This window comes from Oncorhynchus nerka, linkage group LG5, assembly GCF_034236695.1.
Source record: "Oncorhynchus nerka isolate Pitt River linkage group LG5, Oner_Uvic_2.0, whole genome shotgun sequence".
Taxonomy (NCBI): domain Eukaryota; kingdom Metazoa; phylum Chordata; class Actinopteri; order Salmoniformes; family Salmonidae; genus Oncorhynchus; species Oncorhynchus nerka.
The window spans coordinates 55998263-56021705 of record NC_088400.1 but is presented as its reverse complement, the minus strand read 5'-3'; the positions used below and the strand labels follow the sequence as shown (position 1 = coordinate 56021705).

The following is a 23443-nucleotide window of genomic DNA, read 5'->3' as shown; positions in this document are numbered from 1 at the left end:
AAAACCTTGCAATTTGAGATTTAGACTACATTTAGCTAGTGCTGTGTACTTGTACTCTTTACTGTCTGTATCAGTCTAATCTCACAGTGGAAAGCAGACCGTGTTTCATTTGAGTGGCATGTCTTCAAACTACATGTGGAAAGAAAATTTACGGCCGTTTTCCAGCTGTCTGTCAAACGGGTCTCCGCCCCTTTAATCATACCATTGGTTTAATTTGCACATGGGGTGTTTAGTCATTGGTCTGTTTTTTGTCAACACAAAGCATCCCCACTTCTCCCTTGCCCTGTCTGTGTGTTGTTCAACTGGGTGAGGTTCTACTTGCGAACGAAGGAGAGAAGTAAATTATTTAAATGTCTCATATCTTTCTTGCTAGCCAACTAGCTTCCTAGGACGGAAGTTAAGCTAGCGAGACAACACGAGACCCCCTAACTACTCAAGCGGAGGCTCGTACGAAAACGGGCAGTATGAGTTTGTAGTTTGACATTAGCTAGCTAACGTTGGTCATTCATTCAGACGCGAGGTGTGGGATGCTTTTCTTTTGTGTTTAGCTGTAGCTACTCCGTTTGCTATGGCTAGCTCGCTTCTGCATTTGACAGCAGTGACCGCTCGAGCTACATCATGCGATTCCGCATGGATATGATCGTCACCTGTTTTCCAGCAATCAATACAAATAAGATGCTCGCTTGTCCAAGGGAAGTAGCCAGATTTGATTTAAAACCGTAGTTGGTATAAGGGAATAAGGCGGACACTGATCTCGAGAATTGGCTACTGTAGTCGTCATTGGCTATCTATCCTCGGCGAAACCGGTTTGGTAAAGTGGCTAAAGTGATTGCTAGCATAGCTACATTTGGATGCATACGGAAAATGGCATCAACAAAGGCAAAGGTTGGGATCATTAATGAAAGCAACTCCATTCGCGAGAGTGCCAAGACCTGCGCGAGCAGTCCCATATTGTTGGCCGGAGCAGCATCGTTAACGTTGAACAACAGGACATACTCGCTCGATGACCTGGACACCATTTCCACAGTTGGTAAGTTTAGGCAGTAAGACAGTATGTTACAGTACACACACTGGTGAAACTGGTCTGTCTATCACAGGGCTTCTCACACTATCCAGGCCTATCAACTAGGCTATAGGGCATAAGCTACTACTGGTACATGTGTGGCTCGTGCAGAACAGCACAAGCAATGAAATCCAAGGCGACTATGTGATCAGCCATTTCATGGAATTCGACATGGAGATATGCTGACCATGAAACATCATTCAGCTCTTGAGTCAGAAAATAGCTGTCATGACTCTGTTCGCTCTGCTACTTAATCTGTCAACCGGAAGTGGACAAGGACGTTCTCGGTTTCAGTCAAGCTCACCCATAGGTTTATGGCCCGCTCTGTGGCCAATCATTGAGGAATTCATGATTCCACACAGTTGCTAACATGTCATTAGGGGAAATATCTGTGTGCATCTCAGGGATCAAGAAGGATTAATGGTTTCATTGCACACGTGGAATAACCAGCTTGAGAAGGGAAAGCTTAATGGAGAAAACTCTTACTTTCCTTATCATACTTTTGCTACATTGAAACCCTTTGCATGAGTTTAGAGAGGATGAGTATATTTTTTTTTTTGTAAAAAAAAGGAACTAGCTATATTAGTAAGGTGAGGTGTCAGATGTTCCTGTTGTTATTGTGAGCAGTGCCCTGTGAATGTCAAAGTTCATGTTTGGTTCTGCTCACTCTTGTCTGGGCATGTAAGTCCTTTCACTGCATGGGTAATGTGTCAGCAGACTCAGCTGTTGAACAGTTTTTCTTCTCACATGGGTGGAGTCCACTCTGTGGTGAGTCTAATGCCAGAAACCAAGAATGTTAAAACAACATGCACTACTTCAAGACTGAACACAGGCTTCTGATCACAAAAACCACTTAGTCTTTTACAGCGCTCTCATATTTGATTCATGACGAGGAGGACACTTGGCTAATAGAGAATTCCCATCTCATTCTAAGCCCACGTGATCAGGGAAAGCATGAAGCTTAAAATCCCAAGATAAAATCATCCAATATGCAAAACCTTTTGTTAGATGATGATGAGAGGGATTTACTGCTTATGGCAAATCAGTTACATGTCTTGAGGACTGCTTTTGTCTAATGGTCATTGAAATAATGAGGCACCTGGCTCTTGCGTGACATTTGAAGCTTACAGGCATTGCCCATCTTTCGTGCATATGAAATGTTTTCTGGTGCTGAGGCAAAAAACGGTGAGTCCTAAGCCTACATCAAGATACGTGGCCGCTGGCCAAGTGCATTGAGTAGCATCAACAAGCTATGCGCATATTATTCCACGTCTGGCCTTGTTCCATCAAATATGTAGTGCCATTCAAATCAAATAAAAACACGGGCCTATCTATTTCTGCTCCCACAAAATTAGAACAATAAACATTCTGTATTCTATTCAAATACATGTAGGCTAGCATCCAGCAGACCAAGAATCTGACCAAATAACACACCGTAGCTTTGAAAATAAGTGTCACTGTTTCTCACTAATTGATTCGATTCAGGTGTGGAGGGAAAAAATAGGTTAGCTATTTTACCCTTCTTTTCCAAGTTAGCTAGATCTCTGGTTTGTTTCCATGAAACATACCTCACGTTGGTGTTGAGAGAAGCATCCATTTTGTGCCATTTGTTATCACATAGCCTAGCTGTTTTTCTTTCTTTTTTTGGAAACACTTCAGTATTCAGTACACTGTTCAAGTAATCAGTGCAGTATTTGGTGCATATCACCTTGCCTCAGGCGTTGCTCTATTGGAGAGAAAAGGACAAACCAGGCGTGACCTACTTGCAGGGGAAAACCTGTGTCACATGTCCAAAATCATGGGACATTTCTGGTGGTAATCACTCAATTTGATGAAAATAGTATATATATGCACACATGTAAAAATGCAACAGGAGCTACAAAATCAGCGGAAGAAAACTGTCAGTTGCTTCCACAGGAAGATTAGGCTACTTGAGGGAGCAACAAACGGTGATCGGAAAATGACATTTCCATATGTCTTTACTGTGCAGACAGGTAGTAGTCCTAATCTCTCTAGACAGTTGGCTTCTGCGGCAAGGGTTCCTTCTGAATAGAAACAAAATATTGATTGAGCTGTTGCCTAAAGACTACGCACATGTCATTATTAGCTCATTTATATTGAGCAAGGTGCTCAATATAAAATATTTTCTTTTGCTGTTTTTTGTGCTTTAGTAGTGTCGGCCTAAAGCCTGCTTGTTGGGAATCTCTAGATAAGTAGTACTAGGCCCACGAGGAGAGGACAAACATCCATAGAATATCCATCTGATTGTGCTGAGTGTACAAGAACATATCTGCCTTGAGGCGAAATATTACACCAGCAATGTTTTCAGATATAGGAGCGCAGCTGAACTCAGTGTCAAACCTGACCGTTGTCTAACCTCTGTCTTATCATATATTGGGGCGGCAGGGTAGCCTAGTGGTTAGTGTTGGACTAGTAACCAGAAGGTTGCAAGTTCAAACCCCCGAGCTGACAAGGTACAAATCTGTCGTTCTGCCCATTGAAAATAAGAATTTGTTCTTAACTGACTTGCCTATTTAAATAAAGGTTTAAAAAAAAAAAAAAAATGATGAGTAAAAAGACAAAGAAAGGGTTTGGGCTTTGTTTGTTTGCTTGCTTGCACCTATTAGATTACCATGGAGACTGAGAACAGGGAAGGACAAAGACCCCTTGTACGAGGTAAGCCCAAACGTGCTAGAAGCCAACATTCCATGACTCTATCGGGGGATTGTGAGTCCATCTCTCTGTTTGCTCTGTTTGTCTACTCCCTCTCTCCTTACTCACAGTGAAATATGACTAGACATAGGGTGTTATTTTGTACTCCTCTTGACCTGGAGATGGGAATAGAGAAACAATCTGAATTGTTGACCTGAAATAATGAGCTCAGACTTGTGAAAGAGTGAGAAGACAACTCAAGGAATCTTGGCCAGTTCTTCCAGATTCAACCTCTTTAATTGATGGACGGGTTAAAGACATGTCAGAGATAATTGAATGTCAAAAACATTGCAAATATAGCATTCTGATGTCATGATCTGACATAACCACAGATCAATTCTTGATTATCAAATCAAATTGTATTTGTCACATGTGCCGAATACAACAGGTGTGTAGACCTTACAGTGAAATGCTTACTTACAAGCCCTTAACCAACAATGCAGTATTAAGAAAAATAAGTGTTATGTAAAAAATAATTGTGGTTGATTTGTTGCAGAAATAATCTGAATTGAATGTTGCTCTATGACATTTGGGTGTGTGTGTGTGTGTGACAGAGAACTTAACGCCTTGTCTAATGACTGTTCCTCTCCTTGCTTCAGGCACAGGGACCTTTGGCAGGGTGTTCCTGGTGAAAGACAAGAAGAGCAGGGCGTTCTACGCTCTAAAGGCTATGAAGATCCCTGACGTGATCCGGCTCAAGCAGGAGCAGCACGTCCACAACGAGAAGGAAGTCCTGACCGAAGTCAACCACCCCTTCCTCATCAGACTGTGAGTGTCTGATCACCTCAACACCATCATCAGCCACTGATCTGCTGGAGATGGATTTAATATACACTACCATTCAAAAGTTTAGGGTCCCTTAGAAATGTCCTTGTTTTTGAAAGAAAAGCAAAAAATTATGTCCATTAAAATGGCATCAAATTGATCAGAAATACAGTGTAGACATGGTTAATGTTGTAACTGACTATTGTAGCTGGAAACGGCAGATTTTTAATGGAATATCTACATAGGCTTACAGAGGCCCATTATCAGCAACCATCACCCCTGGTTTCCAATGGAAAGTTGTTAGCTAATCCAAGTTTATAATTTTAAAAGGCTAATTGATCATTAGAAAACACTTTTTGCACAACTGAGCAAGAAGACAAGTTAGAGTGTCTAGTTTGAGAAACAGGTGCCTCACAAATCCTCAACTGTCAGCTTCATTAAATAGGACCCGCAAAACACCAGTCTCAACGTCAACAGTGGAATGCTGACCTTGGTGTTTTGCAGGTACTCTTTAATGAAGCTGCCAGTTGAGAACTTGTGAGGCTTCTGTTTCTCAAACTAGACACTCTAATGTACTCATCCTCTTGCTCAGTTGTGCACCGGGGCCTCCCACTCCTCTTTCTATTCTGGTTAGAGACTGTTTGCAACGTTCTGTGAAGGGAGTAGTAATCAGCGTTGTACGAGATCTTCAGTTTCTTGGCAATTTCTCGCGTTGTATAGCCCTCATTTCTCAGAACAAGAATAGAATGACGAGTTTCAGAAGAAATTTCTTTGTTTCTGTCCATTTTGAGCCTGTAATCAAACCAACAAATGCTGATGCTCCAGATACTCAGTCTAAAGAAGGCCAGTTTTATTGCGTCTTTAATCAGAACAACAGTTTTCAGCTGTGTTAACATAATTGCAAAAGTGTTTTCTAATGGTCAATAAACCTGTTAAAATGATCAACTTTGATTAGCTAACACAACTTGCCATTGTAAAACAGGGGTGATGGTTGCTGATAATGGGCCTCTGTACGCCTATGTAGATATTCCATAAAAATCAGCCGTTTCCAGCTACACTAGTCATTTACAACATTAACAATGTCTACTCTGTATTTCTGATCAATTTGATGTTATTTTAATGGACAAAAAATTTGCTTTTCTTTCAAAAACAAGGACATTTCTAAGTGACCCCAAACTTTTGAACGGTAGTGTATAAATAATACATGTGCCATTAAGCAGAAGTATTTTTCCAAGGTGACCTCTCCTACAGTGAGTGTTTACGTTTCTATTATATGTATGTGATTAGGGGTATTGAAAACCCACGACCTTGGTGTTGATTGCACCACGCTCTTACCGACTAAGCCACACAGGGCCACTTTCCACTTGTCCTCTACAACTGTTTTGACAAGGTCCATGCCACATACTGTAAGCTGAGCAAACACTGCCCAGACTACCGTGTAGTTTAGCTCTCTTACATCCAACCACTGTTACCCGACAAATATTTGTGTTTGAATAGAGTCACCTTGTTCAAATGTACCAGTGTGTTTACTTCCTCTTCATACCTTCCAGGTTCTGGACCCACCATGACGATCGTTTACTCTACATGCTGATGGACTACGTTCCAGGCGGGGAGCTGTTCAGTTACCTCCGTAGCCGCGGGCGCTTCAGCAACACCACGGGCCTCTTCTACTCCACGGAGATCGTGTGTGCCATCGAGTACCTCCACTCCAAAGAGATCGTCTACCGAGACCTGAAGCCGGAGAATATACTGCTGGACAGCGAGGGACACATCCGCCTCACGGACTTCGGCTTCGCTAAGAAGCTCTCGGACAGGTATGATGTCATGCCGTAGAGTGCAACTTTGTTGTCCGTCGAGACGGAAATGTCTCTGTGGACGGTGTTATTATATTTCCAGCCTCCCTGAGACCGCACACACACACACACACACACACACAGAAACGCATACCCAAGAGACTGGAAGCAGCACAGGGTCAGCCGCAGAGCAGCGTCCCAGTATGAGCTGTTCGTCCCCACAGGTATCATTCCATCTGGGAGCAGGTGTACTGCACAGCCAGGACATCCTTAATTGTTAGACACTATGCCCCCTAACAAGTCATAACCAGGATATTATTAGACTGCCATGTTAATTGCGGGAGTGAATGCTGTTTGTTTTTCTGTCTCATTGTAAGGCTATATCACGTTTAGGAATTGTAGCCATACTGACACATTTGCCTGATTGGCACAGTAGGGATATAGATATCCTTCCGGGAGTTGTTATATTACACAGGCATACAATATTCACAGAATGTATGGAGGGGAATCCTCGCTCTAAGACGGAATCCCAAAACATGAGGGAAAAATGCAGAGCTGAGATGAAATTGCCGTTATTTTGTTTTTATATTCGCGTTACAAGCAGCTAGTCCTCTTCGGTAACCTCAGTAGGATTGGAAGGCTGCAGCACTCCGGTTAAAAGAGTTTTGTATCTGCAGTGCAGTAGCGTAGTGATACTGCAGTAGCGCTAGTGTTTTGCAGGGAGCCTCGCTGTACACAAACCTGACCCACTGACATGTAAACAGAATGGACTAAGATTACATTTTCTCTGGCCGGGAGAGTAAAACAGAGTTAGAGTAGATGTGTCTCTGATGTGCAACTTGTGACCCACTTAAAGAAATGGAAGGCAAAAGAAATTGCCTCGAATGCGGCGAGAGTGTGAAGAACAAACGAATGAGCGAGCTGGCTGCCGTGTGTGTGTGTGTGTGTGTGTGTGTGTGTGATCAGTTTAGAAGGTGAAACATTATCACACCACACTGTTGATGCTTCCACAGTGCCACCTACTGGCACAATAGAATGAACCCGCTTTAGGTTCTAGGATGTGCTCAGAGGTTACCGGTTTATGAGACTAACTTACCCAGTCGTAGAGCAGCACTCTGTCCAGAGAGTACTCTGCGTCTGAGGTAGGTACTGTATGCCTATCTGATAAAGGTTTCAATGCGACAAAAAAAAATCTATAATTACAATGCAAGCTGCATTTTCCACATTTGCAACCAAAGTGTCCCGTTCTCGTTCACTTCAAAATGTATAATAAAGATGGAAATTAAATCAGGGACCTTGAGCCTGCCCCTTAAACAGAGTAACTATTTGCATACAAATGAACCATCACCACGGCAACTGAACAAGAGTTATATTCCAGAGGGCCATTTTTTTATAAATGTTTTATTCAGAACATTAGAACAACTGATAAAAATGATAATTTGTTGTGTCATATTCTGCTCCCCAGTTTAGATTCTCTCCCTGGCCTGATTATAGTGATCCAGGGTTTTATATGTCCTCCATACAGTTAATCAGCTGTACTATTGAACCAAAGACATTGATCTACCAATAACACAACCAGAACCAATCCTTCCAGCAAACTAAAGCTCCGTCACTCTGTTGGATCCAAATACCATCTGATAGTACTGTGAGATCAGGCTACACACATGTTAGTTATACCATATCAGTGTACATACTACTGTGAGATCAGCCTGCATAGGCGACACTACTACTGACTGAAGGACCAGTCGACTGACAGCTGATACTATTGTGAGAGCAACCTACATACAGGACACTACTATAAAACGGCAGGGTGATTACTTCACAAGACTGGGGTCGTCCTTCCCTGTATGTAACAGAAGTCTCCTCTTCTAGGGTGAACTCATTGGAATGTGCAGTGTGTGTGCTGCGTGCAGGGTGACCCTTGGGGAAACCTAGGCTTAGAAGGATCATCAGTCAGACATGATTGGCCACACAGCCAAAATAAGCGTTGTATGTGTGCGCATGTTCCTGTGTTCTGTTGGTGTAACGTAACATCTAGAATTGAAGTAGTTCAAACGGATATTGTTTCTCTTTTGTCTCTTTCGGTGTCTCTCCATCCAGGACGTGGACTCTGTGTGGAACCCCGGAGTACCTGGCCCCAGAGGTCATCCAGAGCAAAGGACATGGCCGGGCGGTGGACTGGTGGGCCCTGGGGATCCTCATCTTTGAGATGCTGGCTGGGTGAGTAGTAGTGTCCTATCCTCTGACTGAATGGGAAGGACTGGTGTTGAGCTGAACACTGGTGTCATGAGTCCTGACTGGGCAGGGGTTTAACTGAATACTGTAATGTCCCCTGACAGGGCAGGGTTCAACACCAGGGGGCCCCAGTCCACCAGAGGACAAGATGAATGTGTGTTAGTAGCAGGGGTTTAACTGAATACTGTAATGTCCCCTGACAGGGCAGGGTTCAACACCAGGGGGCCCCAGTCCACCAGAGGACAAGATGAATGTGTGTTAGTAGCAGGGGTTTAACTGAATACTGTAATGTCCCCTGACATGGCAGGATTCAACACCAGGGGGCTCCAGTCCACCAGAGGACAAGATGACTGGGTGTTAGTAGCAGGGTTTGGGGTCAATTTAATTTATATTCAGAAAGTAAACTAACATTCCATTTCTCCTCATTGATTTTTATTACAAAATATTGAAATCGGAATTTCAGTTTACTTCCTGAATTGAAATAAACTAGACCCCTTCCTAGTGTAGTAGTATGTATGAAGAGTGTATATCCTCTATGGACAATTGGCTCTGTCTATGAACATTGGGTAGTATCCAGCAGAATGTCTGTGGCGAGTCAATGGAGTGACAAGTGTGCTGTTATTCGGAGAGTTGACCTCATGAGGTTACGTCACTCTGTAGTGGGATTAATTCCAAGACCAGCCTGCCTTTTGTTTCTGTGATGACAGAGGTGGACGGTCTTAAGGATGAAAGGAAGGTTACAGATTGAAGAAAGGTCTAAGGTAACTTATTCTGACACATTTCCACGTGCGTGATCTGTGGAGACCAAGGTTTCATAATAACAAACTCTGGTGCCTTAAAGCTATGCTCTCTCGTCTGAGAACCCCACTCAGTCACTCATTAATTCAAGGCCTACAGAAGTACTGCTGAAATAGGATTTGTATAGACAGGCCGTAGTTGTACCATAGCTTAACGACGACGCCGGGGTGTGTTCCAAATGACACCCTATTCCCTAAGTAGTGCACTACTTTTGAACAGAATCCTGGTCAAATGTTGTGCACTACATAGGGAATAGGGTGCCATTTGGAACAGAGGCAGTGGTGCTGGGCCATTTAGCTATGGTACATCTGCGGCCTGGTGTCTATAGAAATCCTAATTCAGCAGTGCTTCTGTAGAGTACACTGGCCTTGAATGAATAAATGACTCATATAGCATCACTCATGTGGCCGGCTGCTCTTCCGCTCCTCTTTGAGACGAGTGTACCAAGTTAAATGATTTGTTCTATATAGCCCAGCCTACACATGAGTTAAGCGCTTGCTTTTTGCTTATAATCCACATGCATTTCTGCAGGCGTCACATAGCCTAGGCCCTACATATTTAGCCTAGTATATGTAGCCTATGTATGCACTCACTGAACTGTGAGTCGATAAGTGTCTGCCAAGTGCCATATTATTAAGCAATAAGGCACGAGGGGGTGTGGTATATGGCCAGTATACCACGGCTAATGGCTGTTCTTACACACGACGCACCGAGGAGTGCCTGGATACAGCCCGTAGCCGTGGTATATTGGCCATATATCACACAAACCCCTGAGGTGCCTTATTGCTATTGATAAACTGGTTACGAACGTAATTAAAGCAGGAAAAATTAAATGTTTTGTCATACCTGTGGTATACCCTTCTGATATACCATGGCTGTCAGCCAATCAGCATTCAGGGCTCGAACCACCCGGTTTATAATATTACATAGATAATGCGTTGGCTCATACAATCCACGGAAGCAAGCGAGGAGGGCTCTGATAGCATACTGAACATAACACTATCACAGAGGTTCCCAACCAGGGGTACTAGGACCCCTGAGGGTACTTTGCCTATCCACAGGGGGTACTTGAGAAGACTCAGGAGACCATAGGCCTACTGGTAAAATGGACATGAGGGGGTAAATCAGGGGTACTCCAGCTGAGCAAAATTCAGTTGATGGTACAGTAACCGAAAAAAGGTTGGGAACCACTCCCTATCATGTGAATTAGGCGCCCCTAGAGGGCACTAGTTATTATGACCTCGGTACAGTACACAGGATGGGTTTGTGTGTGTTTGTTTGTTTTGCTATGGAAATGTAGCATAGCCCTTGTCCCCGGAGTGGGTCAAAATGTTAAATCTGAGATTTGACTTCATATCTACGCCTTTTGAATAAAATCAAAGTTGATGGGCCTAGAATGTTAATTTTATTAAATATTTTTTAGTATTTTACATATTGATTAAATCTATATGAATATAGAAACCTGCGACTCGACAAGAGTGGTAGGGAAGTTGTCAGTGAATCAGAGGTCGTTCTGTACGTGCCTCTTCACCTCACCCTAGTCTTTTCATGTACCCGTGGAGAATTCAGTGGCCTTGGCTTCTAGTGAAGAAAAATGTGACCTTCTCCATACCATTCGTCACACTGGCCTTTTGAAGTGTGCGCACACACTCGGCGCTCCAGGAGACAAAAGCTCCCTTCAGAACAACGCGCCCTAAAGGTTGACTGCCGCGTAACCGTTTTGTCAAAGGTCCTGTAGCTTCCGTAGTGGAAGAATGTAGAGGGGGGCTTCTGAAAGTTACGTGGTGTGGTAGGTTTACGCACTCAGACATCCATCCGCCCCAGGGTCCTGACTTCTGGGAATAGTCATGACAAGGTCACCTGTGCACTTAACTCCACACACTCAGTCCAGCCCGCTTGTATCTTACACACACACCGACACACATAGACAGGCCAGTAGGCTTGTATCATCCTGTATCTAATCCTGCCTGGAGGGGGAGCCTGCCCTCCTTAATGGAAACCGCCCTGTCTTTGTGTGTGGTCCTCCCTCACATCACAACATCTTATCTGGTCAATGTAGCCTACTCCAGGTCCATGTGAACCGGAAACCGTTTTAATTTCTCGACTTATCGGCCTAACTGTTTTTCTACAATATATGGAAGATGGATATTCTTGAGAGTCTTCTTGTCGATTCTTGCTGTAGCTGTGCTAGTTTTAAATTTACTCCTGAACACCTAGGCCTATCCTACATACGGACTATCCTAACTCTTACTAATAAACACCTAGGCCTATCCTACATACGGACTATCCTAACTCTTACTAATAAACACCGAGGCCTACTCCTACATACAGACGATCCTAACTCCTACTGCTAAACATGTTAGTAGTTCCCTGTTTTGATTTATCCTGTTTTCACCGTATCCTCCATCCGCTCCTCTTCCCCATCCTCCTCCCTGTGGAATCTTGGCGACACCTCAGGTGTTACGTAAACCGTAGGTTACTGTTGCATAAGAGGAGCCGAGTCTCTAGGCTCTCACTGTCCATCACCGGGGACCTAGACTAATCTACCGGCAGGCTGGCGGGGGTACCTGGGGGAGCACGGTGGTAGCCTGGGGGGGTAGTCTGCACTTGGCCTCCCTCCCTCTCTCTCTACCATCCAGTAAGAGGAGGAGCCATTAGAACAGCAGCTCTCTGTTGATTCATCCTTTGGCTCCCTTCGTATTCTACCAACGCCCAGACTCTTCCCCCCCTCCCTTCTGCTCTGACATTCACTGTAGAGACCTGTCCCTGCTTAAGACATCACATTCCCCTTGGCAACGAGCTTCTCCGGAGGACTTTATTCTGATCTCAGGTCATGACCAAAAAAATCATTACCGGACATTATTTATCCCTTCCTTATCCTGTTTGTATTAGTCATTTCAGTTTATTGACAGGTTTTGACTGATGCGTGCCCTGGTCACATGATGCAGTTCAACCTTTGATCGTTGGCAATGTGTCTTATCTGGCTTTCGTCTGACCGTCTTACTTCAATGAATCTATGACACAATTCTCTCAGGCTTTTTATGTAACAATTGCTTAACACTATGGACTACTGTATGTTTAAGCTTAAACTCTATTGGACCAGGTTCGCTACTGGAGCAGTACGGAGAAATGAAAACCACATAACTTGAATAATTTAGGAAGAGAATGCCGGCTTGTATAAATAAAAATAGTTTCAAAAGAATGAATCACCTTGAGTAAATATTGATATGTGAAATTTGTACGATGAACTCAATATGAATGAAATGCATCAATAGCACAATAGACTTGGATATCGGCCGTACATCCTGCCTATAGTTTACTAGGGCCCACCCAACTCTATCTTAATCTGACGGTCACTCAGATTTCATTGTTCAATAGAAATACAGTAAACATGAATCCACAGAAAAACACAACCCAATTGACAAATACGGACTTATAAACCACTATGACATGGAATCAAATGTGCGTGACTGTGCCTATCAATAAACACCGTAAGGCGTTTTAAGTGTAGCATGTGCTTAAAACAATCCCACTGCAATGTATGATGCAATGATGTCTTGCAAGAAAAATCCTACCACACCATAGTTGGCAGTGCAAATTCGGTGTTCTCCAAGGAAAAGAAATCTTTGCATGCAAATCTTCTTATTGATGTCCTGGGTTCGGGCGGCTCGCCATCCTTGGTGAAAATGAATCCATAGTCACACAAAAAACCTGACCAAATCCTGGCGTCAATCTTTCCCTCAATCCCTTCACAGCTCATTTGTATAAATAAGTGAGTGTTAATATCCAGGTCTCTCTTTTTAGTTCAGTTTCATACAACTTCTCAACAATTTGAAATGTAGTTTTATCTTCCATGGAATGGCGGTAGCTCTTCACATTCCGTTCTAGCTCTTTTTAAAATCTTTTTTTTATGCATGTTGGCGCCAACTGGTGTAGAGCGTGAGGTTAGGAGAGGGACTAAGAGAATATTGAGTTCTGATTGGCTCAAAATAAACTGCTCGTCATGCAGCTTCTGGCAGCTGATTTGTAATGGCTGTCAACTTAAACATATAGGGGCGGCAGGGTAGCCTAGTGGTTAGAGCGTTGGACTAGTAACCGGAAGGTTGCGAGTTCAAACCCCCGAGCTGACAAGGTACAAATCTGTCGCTCTGCCCCTGAACAGGCAGTTAACCCACTGTTCCTAGGCCGTCATTGAAAATAAGAATTTGTTCTTAACTGACTTGCCTGGTTAAATAAAGGTAAAATAAAATAAAATAGCAATATTGTATAATGTGATTTGGTTACTGGAATCTCACTGGTAACGATAGGTAATCAACATTAGTTGACCTGCGTTACTTTTGTTTTGTGTTACACATCTAACAGCCTCCAGGCCCCCATTCCACTGGAGGAGGTTTCCGATTCCATTTTGACAGGCTCAGCTCGGCAGCCCCTGTGACAAACTGGTGTGATTATCCGTCTGTCTGCTGCATGTGTAATGCGTTTAGCTCGGCTGGCCTGGCCCATTATGTAACGCGGCCTGCACGGTTAATGGCTTGTCCAGGCTGGAGTGGTGCTGGGGAAGCATTCACCATTAAACCATCAAGAGTCACCAGAATGCAGCTGATTGGTCTGAGGAGCTTACGGCTCTGTACTGCACAGAGACGTGGGCGAGTGTGTTCATACATGTGCGCAGACACACACACACACACACACAAAACTGTAGGTTCATGTGTTTCACTGCTTTGTGTTGTCGTGTACTTTAGTGCAGCCCTTTCAATTTTCTGTTTATAGCTTCCATCCATCCAACAATCTGCATAAAAATAATATGTGCATTCTCCCGCCGCAGATGTGTTTTCATCCAATTGATTTGTTGCGGATAACAAGCTGTGCGTGGTGGCGTCGGACATATCAAAATCACTTTTGCGGTTAAATTCCCATGTACCGACAAATAAATACAGGTAAATGGGTTTCCATCTCATTTTTAACTCTACTGATGGTTTTTGTCACAAACAAATGTTGCGCTTTGTATAGCAAATGTGCCCACTCTGGTCTTGACAGCTGGGCTCTAGTCGACAGCTCACAGAGTGCGGGTAGGCAACATAATTATGAGATTGTAATGGACAAAAAAGAGATTATTTGTCGAACAGCAGCATCACATCTGTAATCTAATAAACTGCATGCTTTCCCAGGCCGTAGTGGGAGGACGTTTCATTTAGCAGACGCTCTTTAGCCGATGATCCAGAGCCAGTGCATACATTTTCATACTGGACCTCTGTGGGAATCGAACCCACAACCCTGGCGTTACAAGTGCCATGCTCTACCAACTGAGCCACACCAAATATCACCGTTTTGACACTTAAGTTTACTTCAGTATAATGGCTGTCAATGTTTGCGCCATGAAAGCATTTCCACTGCCATTTCTCGCCCAATCAATTTTACAGACACATCTTGTATAGCGTATTCTGCTTGGCGGACATTTAGAAAGTTTACCGACAAATTTGCTGTTTCCATCAAGCCTGTCGTGACATTTTAATCTGACGTACTTGACTCGCAAAAATCTGTTGGATGGAAACCTGGCTTTTGATGCTATTTTTACACAGTGATTTAAAAAAATATATAATTTGTGTGTGTTTGCCAATAGGAGCAAACATTTTGAAGGTTGAGGAGCGATGACTGTTTTCTGACATGTTCTTTTATTTTTCCCTCCAGGTACCCACCGTTTTTTGATGACAATCCTTTTGGTATTTATCAGAAGATCCTCGCCGGAAAGCTGGAATTCCCGCGGCATCTGGATTTCTATGTAAAGTAAGTCGCACACACCCAAGCACAGGGGATTGTGGGTGAAATCATGGAGGGAAAGTAGCCAAAGTCTACCACTACCTCGGCACAAATGTATTCCATTATGATACATAATATACGATAAGCCGTCTTATATCATTTCAACTTGAGAGGAGAATTTATGGAAGTTGTTTTTCACATCACATTTCAATCAGATTTTTTGATTTAGGTCTTGGCAAGCAGGAAACAAAATGCTCCTGAGAGAAGTCTTTCTCCAGACTGTAATTGGAAACAACCGCATTCACCACCACACACTCTCTACCCATAACAAACCGTGTGTTTTGGAAATGAATTATTGCCAATACTTATGATTAGGACCTGACAATTGGAATTTGTCAGAGGTGCATTGTGAATATCTTTAGTTGTGTATGTGCATCTGGGAATGTACTACATCCTATATTTAACCTATCCAGTGTGTGTGTGTGACCGTGTGTGTGACCGTGTGTGTGTGTGAGACCGTGTGTGTGTGTGAGACCGTGTGTGTGTGTGAGACCGTGTGTGTGCCTGCCCGCGCACGCAGACAACTGATCTACGTGTGTGTGTGTGTGTGTGTGTGTGCGCGCTAACGGCTGCGTCACACAGCGCAACCATCCTCCCAAACGACCGGGTCAATCTGCCTCCCATGCAGAAGATGAAGAGCTAGCTATGCCTAATGTGGGGTGCGGGCCCTCACTAATGACACACCCTGCTGAGTTGGAACTCGTCCTTTTAAACCCATCATAACTGTCACACTGCTCCTCAGAACAGCTGGAGGTTGGAGTAATGTGAAGAGATTACCGGCTTTAGGAGGAGAGGGCCTGGGACGCACTCAATCAGCTCTGACACACTGGCCCAACCGGATACCTGGGAGAGGCCACACACACACACACACACACACACACACACACACACACACACACACACACACACACACACACAGTGTTACCTAACGCGCACACACACACACACACACACACACACACACAGTCCCGCTGCTACATAACACACTAACAATAGAGCCCCCAAACACTTAAGCCGTCTATCTTTTGGTCACCAGACTTTTTAAAATATTCCCTCCAGCTATATCACTGTCACTTTGACCCACTCCCATCCATCCATCAGAGTTGCCTGGCTCTGGCTCTGGCTGTGTTTGTCTGTCCATTGCAGTAACTCTTTTCTATCGCAGAGAAGATAAGACATGTTACAGTATAACTGAACAGGTGTAAGGCCAGCTTATTGTAAAGTTTTATATGCCATTCAAAATTTTATGTATTTAGTAACGTCACTGTGTAGGGCTTTCTGCATAAAAAAGTATTGGGGGGGGAGTGTTTTCAGGGTAAACTTAAACGACTAAAACCAGATATAAACTATGAAGAAAAGATAATGGGCCTATGTATTTTTAAATAAGAGAACTGTCGACTAACAATCACCAAAATAAAAACGAGCGAGTCAGGGGAAAATCAAAAATTCAAAAAACAATGCATTCAGGAGTATTTTTGTCATGGCAAAATGTGTAGATTTGCAGGAAATGTGCTTTAAAACTGCAACAAAGCAAACGATCTCCGCCACAAGGCAAAATACGTAGAATTCCACAAAAATGTCGATTGGTGACTTCACCATTGGCCACGCCCACTGCCACGCTCCTGCCACTCCCACCGCCTAAGCCCCATTTTGATCCAGAAAAAAAGCCATGCTGTGTGGTATATTTCCATAGAAATGTACAGTGACATTGTTTGTCGATTGCATAAGATAGAATTGTCTCAGAATGGGCAATCAATTGGGGTTAAGGAAAGTTGTATTTCCCCCTCAACGTTTCATAAGGCAGGCTACATGACCATATTTCTATTTAACCAGGGAAAAAAACTGTTGATGTTAGAAATGTCTTTTGTGAGGGAGACCTAGCGAGAGGTCAGCAGGAAGTAGCCAGTGGGTACATACAATTACAATGGTCAGTGACATTTTCTTTTAATCAGAGCTTTAAACTCTGATTAAAGTCTTTTGTAGTTTGTTCCAGGACCAAGGAGTATTATAGGAGTCGGATTGTTTCCCCATTTCAGTCCTTGCCCTAGGAACTGTAAAAGAGGGCACTGAATGAGAGCGGAGGCTGTCGGATTGTGAAGTTGTTGTTTGGGTTTAAGACACTAAAATGCAGACGGTCAATATTCGGCTAGTATATTTACGTCTGTGCTGGCATCTCGTTGGTTGTAATATACACGTCGGCTTTATTGAAAGCTCACTCTGTCAGCGCCGGCCGCATATCATCGGAAAACTTACACTGTCCTTTTAAAGACAAATTCATCCTTAAAGTATGCCTACTCCAGCATCTTCATAGTTGTGAAAAGTTTCACTTTAAAACCTGTCACTTTCCCTCATTTAAAAGAGAGGGAGGGAAAGAGCAAGAGCGAGAGATGTTTCTGTTTGGATGCAACTCGCATATATATATATATATATACACACACACACACACACACATAGGATGTACCGCTCTGTTACCCCATGGCACCTTTATGAGTCCGTCAGGTTATCTGTTGTTCCAATGGCCAAGCTCATCCATCTTGTTGTCAGCTTTTTGGATTGAAATGGACTTCTTGGCTTCTGACTGAAACTGCAGACATGCAGTAGATCTGCTGTCTGAAAACACACACACAGACACACACACACACACACACACACACTGCTGTCTGGAGATAGATTGTTAGTGTGAAGTCATTGTAACTCTCTACCTGACTGTCTTTCTATTGTTTTCCAGAGATCTCATCAAGAAGTTCCTCGTCATTGACCGAGCCAGGAGGTTAGGCAATATGAAGGTGAGTTTCAAGATCAAATCACTATTGGGATTTGATTTCAGAAAGGTTTATTACCCCAAGCTATACTAAAACGTTACGTGAGAACAGATACACAGTACTACTTAAACAGAATTTCAAGTATTTTGTTCACTCGGCAGGTTGTGGAGTGAGAATTCTGCAGTTTGACGTCACCCTCTCAACACTGAGATGGAAAAGGAAAAGGCCTAGGAAGTGACTGAATGTCTGCATTTGGTTCCAATTAGCTGGATACATAGAGGAAGTTGTTGTAGAGGTAGTTTGCACCGTTATAGGGGTGGGAGGGGGTGGCAGGGGTTGGAGGGGGTGGCAGGGGTTTAGGGTGGATCACAGAAAAACGCATTTCCCCTTCCTATGCACTGTCAGTAAGTCAGTTTAGTAGTTAATCACATGGGGTGTCGGTTCATTACTTAGTCCTGCATTTCAGCATGACTGCATTCTATGCAAATATTAATTACATCTTGCTGGTAGCCAGGATGTCCACTGTAGTAGTAGGAGTGAAGCCAGTATGCACAAGCCATCTGCACAGGAAATGTATAGGAGGCAACAGAGAAGCTGTGTTTGCACAGTGAGAAATGGAGTCTCCCTCCACAATGAACACGGTCTCTTGGTAACGCCATATTCCCTTTTTATAGTGCACTGCCTTTGAACAGGGCCCATAGGGCTCTGGTTGAAAGTAGTGCACTATGTCGGGAATAGGGTTCCATTTGGGACGCTGTGTCACTCAGTGGAGTGATCTGTAATTCCTCTTGTGTGAAATAATGTATTTTTACACCACTGTGATTGAATTGGCTCTCCCGTCATAACAGGAGGGATTTTATTTCTTGAACTGCACAATGCTGCCCATTCTACGAGACACTGAGCGGTCCAAAGTAGACGCCATGCACATCTTTAACTCTCATGGCGAACTGATTGTTCCTTGATTGCTTGCCACCGTTGTGTGCAGTATGTGTGTGTATGCCTCAGGAACACCGCAGGCCTGGTTTGTACTCATCCACCTAAGATGGAAAGACGGCGTGGAAGAAAAAGACAACAACTTGTATTTATCTGTTTCAGACTTCTAGTCCTTGTAGTCCACCGCCATTTTATGATTCATTCATTGGAATCGTGCATGTGTCTGGCACTGACGTTCAATCGAAGGATGATGTCTGAGTGTTTTGAATTACACCGTTCAAAGGCATGAGAGTCAATGTGGGAGTATATGAAGGCTCTTTTCAATAAAACAACTGTTGGTAAGCACAATGATTAAATACACATAATTCAGCACACAGTCTGTTATTGACTTGTGCCTCAAAGGGTTTTCTGAGGAAAATGTGCTAGTTAGCTGACTAGCTAGCTGACTCATGGAGGGGTCTAGCCACACACTCCCAGTATACCGGGTGAATCACCACAGACACCACAAAGTGTTTAGAAGGAACGAAGTGTTTTGCTCTAATTATTCTTATTTCAAACTGTTTATTCCGGACGAGAGAAATACTTTATTTATCCTGATTCCAGATTGTGTCGAATAGACCGCCCACAGACTGCTCTGATGCACAGTGTCTTCTCTTGCAGAACGGAGCAGACGATGTGAGAAAGCACAGATGGTTCAAGTCTATAGACTGGGATGGTGTACCTCTGAGAAAACTGAAGGTCTGTCACGTTGGCGATATTACACCCACAATCATCCAGACACATCAATGGGAACACTCGTAAAACGTACACTTTATTTTCAGCATATACTGTTTTCATTAGACTCACACCTGTTTGTTTTCTTTTTTAGCTCTTTTTGATGTATTCATCGTCACATTATTTTTGTTCCCTCAGCCACCCATAGTTCCCAAGGTGTCCCACGAAGGTGACACGTCTAACTTTGATGCCTACCCCGAGGAAGAGTGGAAGAAAGATGCACCTGTGCCAGCAAAGGATTTAGAAATCTTCAAGAACTTCTAAAAAAAAAAAAATAAAATTAAAAGGCGGAAGTAACGACAGAAATACTTCGAGAACATATAGGTCTTGTAGAGAAAGACTCGAGAACGTTTAGATCTTGGAAAAGGTGAGTTAAACTTCTAGATGTTGAAAAAATATATAGAAAGACTTCTGGATCTTGCTGAATAAAGGAAGGACTGGTAAATCATCTGAGATGTCACCATTTTATGGTCAGCAAGAGAACTTCTAAGCTTCCATGTCCCAGAACTTTATCTTGCTTGAAGACATTGACGTGTTCCACATTGGGTGGAAGAGCAGGGGAGAATTTACCTAAAAATAACTAAAAGCGTCATCATATCACCACACTATTTATCTATCATTAATTTATTTTTGTTTGAAAAAGTTTTTTTCCACTTAACTAAAACCTCAATCCTCAGTCCTTAGTTTCTTTGTTTCTCTGAGCCTTCTCCTGTTATGCAAAAATAAAATGATGGTCCTCTTTGAACCAAAGGACAATGTTACTGAAATGAATATGTTTCAAATGCAATAATCAGGAATTTTTATATTTTGTTGGGCCAAAAAGGTTCCAGTTTTCTTTGTTGGAACTTGTAGGACTCAACCAACCGAGCAAAGCTTATGATCCAAAAATGATCACGCATACAGTAGACTCAGTATTGAGCTGTACAGTAAATGGAATTTACATGTGTGGTTACTACATCCTTACTTAGTAGATTGTACTGGATATTTGTCAATGAGAAAGTAGCAAACTTGTACAGGAACGTACTACAATATCATGCCAAGCAAGCTTTGTAATATCATTTTATTGACTGGCCGCTAGTCAAATAGTCTGTTAAACTTGTCATTTTGAGCTGTAAGTACTTGGCTATCTATCGGCCAGACTTCCGTGCATGTGTGCATCAAGGCCAGACCAAAAAGCACTTGTAAAAGGTGCCTTTGGATGTGACATACTGTATGTCTTCTTCTTTTCTCCTGACAAGCTAGTGGTACTTTTTCCAACTTTATTTATATCACACACACTGTTTATACTTGAGCTGTGCCGTTGAAAACATTGACTGTTAATAATGATATACGTGGAATAATTGTTGTGTGGAAGAAGTGTAGCTAGTTGCTATATGTGGAATTGGGTTTCCTCCCATCTTTTTCTTCCATCCACTTTGTCCTATTTTGCTGTTCACGCAATAACAGGAAATGTCCCTGTATATTGACTGGTATGTCTATCTTTCTCTAGGTCTCTTTCACGTACTATAAAGAACTGTAGAATACAGATCTCCAGCTGGTTTCATGTATAGCCAAGCAGGAAGTTGGCTTCAGGCAGCCAATAAACTTTTGTTTTCTCTCCACCAATCATATCACTGTCCAGTAGAAAGCACATCATGACTAGACGCATCATAGTACAATCACAAACTGTCTCTCACACTTACTTAGTAACACTTAAGTCATTTGTGTCCCTTTTAGTAAACTTAAATTATTTGAATTGAACAATTTGGTTGCTTGTATATAATGTTTTATGTAGTTTTCTTAACCAATTATGAAACAATACTCAGTGTGAGTTTACACCAAACGGACCGAATAATTAGGACTTTTGGTCAATGCGTGTATTGTTTCTTTGCATCTTTTTGTTGTGTATCTTAGGGAATTTGCTTTACAATCCTCAGCCTTTTGCCTTTTTTTAAGATGTTTATGTATTAGCAAAAAGAAAATGAATATGAAAGAAGAAATACTGTACTTTTAGGTCAATACAAGCAAATTATATTTTATACCCAATACCATTTTACCAATGCCTTTTGTCAAAGTGTGTAGATTTTTAAAAATTATTATTTAACAGCCTACCTTACAAACTTTGTATGGCCTTTTCATATTGTTAATGTTGCAGTACTGTATTTAACTTCTTGAGATACTGTTTAAAAGATCCACACAACCAGGATTAAAAACACCTCCTATCCACTGACTCAACAACCGATTCTCTTTCCTCTCCGAAGTGTTTATTGTAATATATTGTAATGTATTAATAGCAATTGCAATACTTCGCTTTCTGATAGGCTAGGTAGAATTGTCTCCATATTGCTTACATCTATGTAATCGTTTCAGATGTAATCATTTCAGATGTATCAGAGTACTTGTGGTGGTAGGAGCCAGGGATAGATTTGTAATTCAGAATAGGATGTGATTATCTATTTCCACATTGGTTTTGTATATACTGTAGATGATGTGACTGACGGTTGTCTGGTTGGCCAAACGCTATTAAGAGTATCATAACCTTTAATCTTCTCTATGATTCAATAGCTCTTAGCTGGCCTTAGAAGTATTAGCTACCACTATTTCCAGTCATCAGACAAATGAGCTTTCGGAGTGTTTCAGTCGGTTGGTAATTTGTCTACAAGTTCACCGGCCTAGTCTGTATCTACACAACATTGTAATTGAGTTGTGTGTGTGCATGAACACTTTAAACCGCACAGCAGTCATCGATTTAGGAGCTTCATTATCCCCTCTCTTAAAGGCTCTCATTCATCCAAATGAATCTAAAAGGTATAATTTCAAGAAAGTAATTAGTGTTAACAGTGGAAAGTGACTCGTGTTGTCTGGACCTTGTGTTGCATGACATCCAAGGCTGCTCCAGAGACGCATAGCAGAGTGGTTCAGCCTCGGTAATAACCGACTAATGTATCCCTTATGATCAGAGAGACTCCACTGAGACTCCGCAAATGGCACTCTATTCCCTATTATAGCGCACTACTTTTGATCAGGGCCCATAGGGCTTGGGTCAGGAGTAGTGAACTATATAGAGAATAGGGTGCCAATTGAGAGACTGACATACTTTCCCTGACATCCCAGGAAAATGTGTGTTCCTCCAGTGAATATCACATCTTCTACCCGCTGCACAGTGCAGCTCATGTACTGTTGTTTTCTGTAATGGACGTGTGAAGATGTTTGTACATCTGTGTTTACCATTTATGTTCAGCAGATGCTAACGGTGACTCATGTTTGACTGGGGAGAGGGGATCCAGTCGACCACAGCGACTCAACCATATCACAGTCTTACCATAGACACCCATAAGGCATTGAAGGAAATTCCTCATTACGAATGATTGAGAATAGGTTAATTGAATTAAACCCTTGTAAAAACGATTACATTCCGAAGATTCTAATTCAAGCCTTAGGACAATAAGTGCTGTGAGGTACCTCTGCTCTGTCATTGATACAATGCTAGAGCCCTAACAACACACTTTAGCGTTAACCTCTCACCTCCGGGCGGTCGTAAACAGGAGCCCCGCCTGGACGCCTGACCACCAAGTAAAAGACTAGAGTCTCCTCAGAGCATCCCCCACCCACCCCTTAATGACAAGCAGAGGTCCTTCCTAACGACACTTTAAACATTGTTGTTATGTCAGATTGTCAACGGCACCTGTCATCAGTTTAGCATTGCGAGTACATGTACCCTCCTCAACGCTATACTTGAGTTAACCACTGAATGAACGCATCAAGAAGACTAGGTCTTGTGTCTCTGGTGATAGCAACCTATAGGCAGTGCA

The 23443-nt window shown here is 42.7% G+C and overlaps 1 protein-coding gene across 1 annotated transcript; it reads left to right on the top strand.

Annotated features, from left to right (window-relative positions):
- Window positions 1–266: 266 nt before the first annotated feature.
- On the top strand, window positions 267–21861 carry LOC115129682 (cAMP-dependent protein kinase catalytic subunit PRKX-like). Its single transcript, XM_029660302.2, has 8 exons — window positions 267–1030; window positions 4375–4543; window positions 6091–6354; window positions 8434–8553; window positions 15055–15150; window positions 17912–17969; window positions 19539–19616; window positions 19791–21861. The coding sequence occupies exons 1-8, from the start codon at window positions 865–867 to the stop codon at window positions 19914–19916; spliced, it is 1077 nt and encodes a 358-aa protein (XP_029516162.1). The 5' UTR covers window positions 267–864; the 3' UTR covers window positions 19917–21861.
- The last annotated feature ends 1582 nt before the right edge of the window (window positions 21862–23443 follow it).

Bases quoted from the DNA above. Each gene is read 5' to 3' on its own strand.
- LOC115129682 (XM_029660302.2), top strand. From the start codon at position 865: ATGGCATCAACAAAGGCAAAGGTTGGGATCATTAATGAAAGCAACTCC. The intron at 8,554-15,054 runs GTGAGTAGTAGT...TTTTCCCTCCAG, and splicing joins ATCTTTGAGATGCTGGCTGG to GTACCCACCGTTTTTTGATG. The intron at 15,151-17,911 runs GTAAGTCGCACA...ATTGTTTTCCAG, and splicing joins CATCTGGATTTCTATGTAAA to AGATCTCATCAAGAAGTTCC.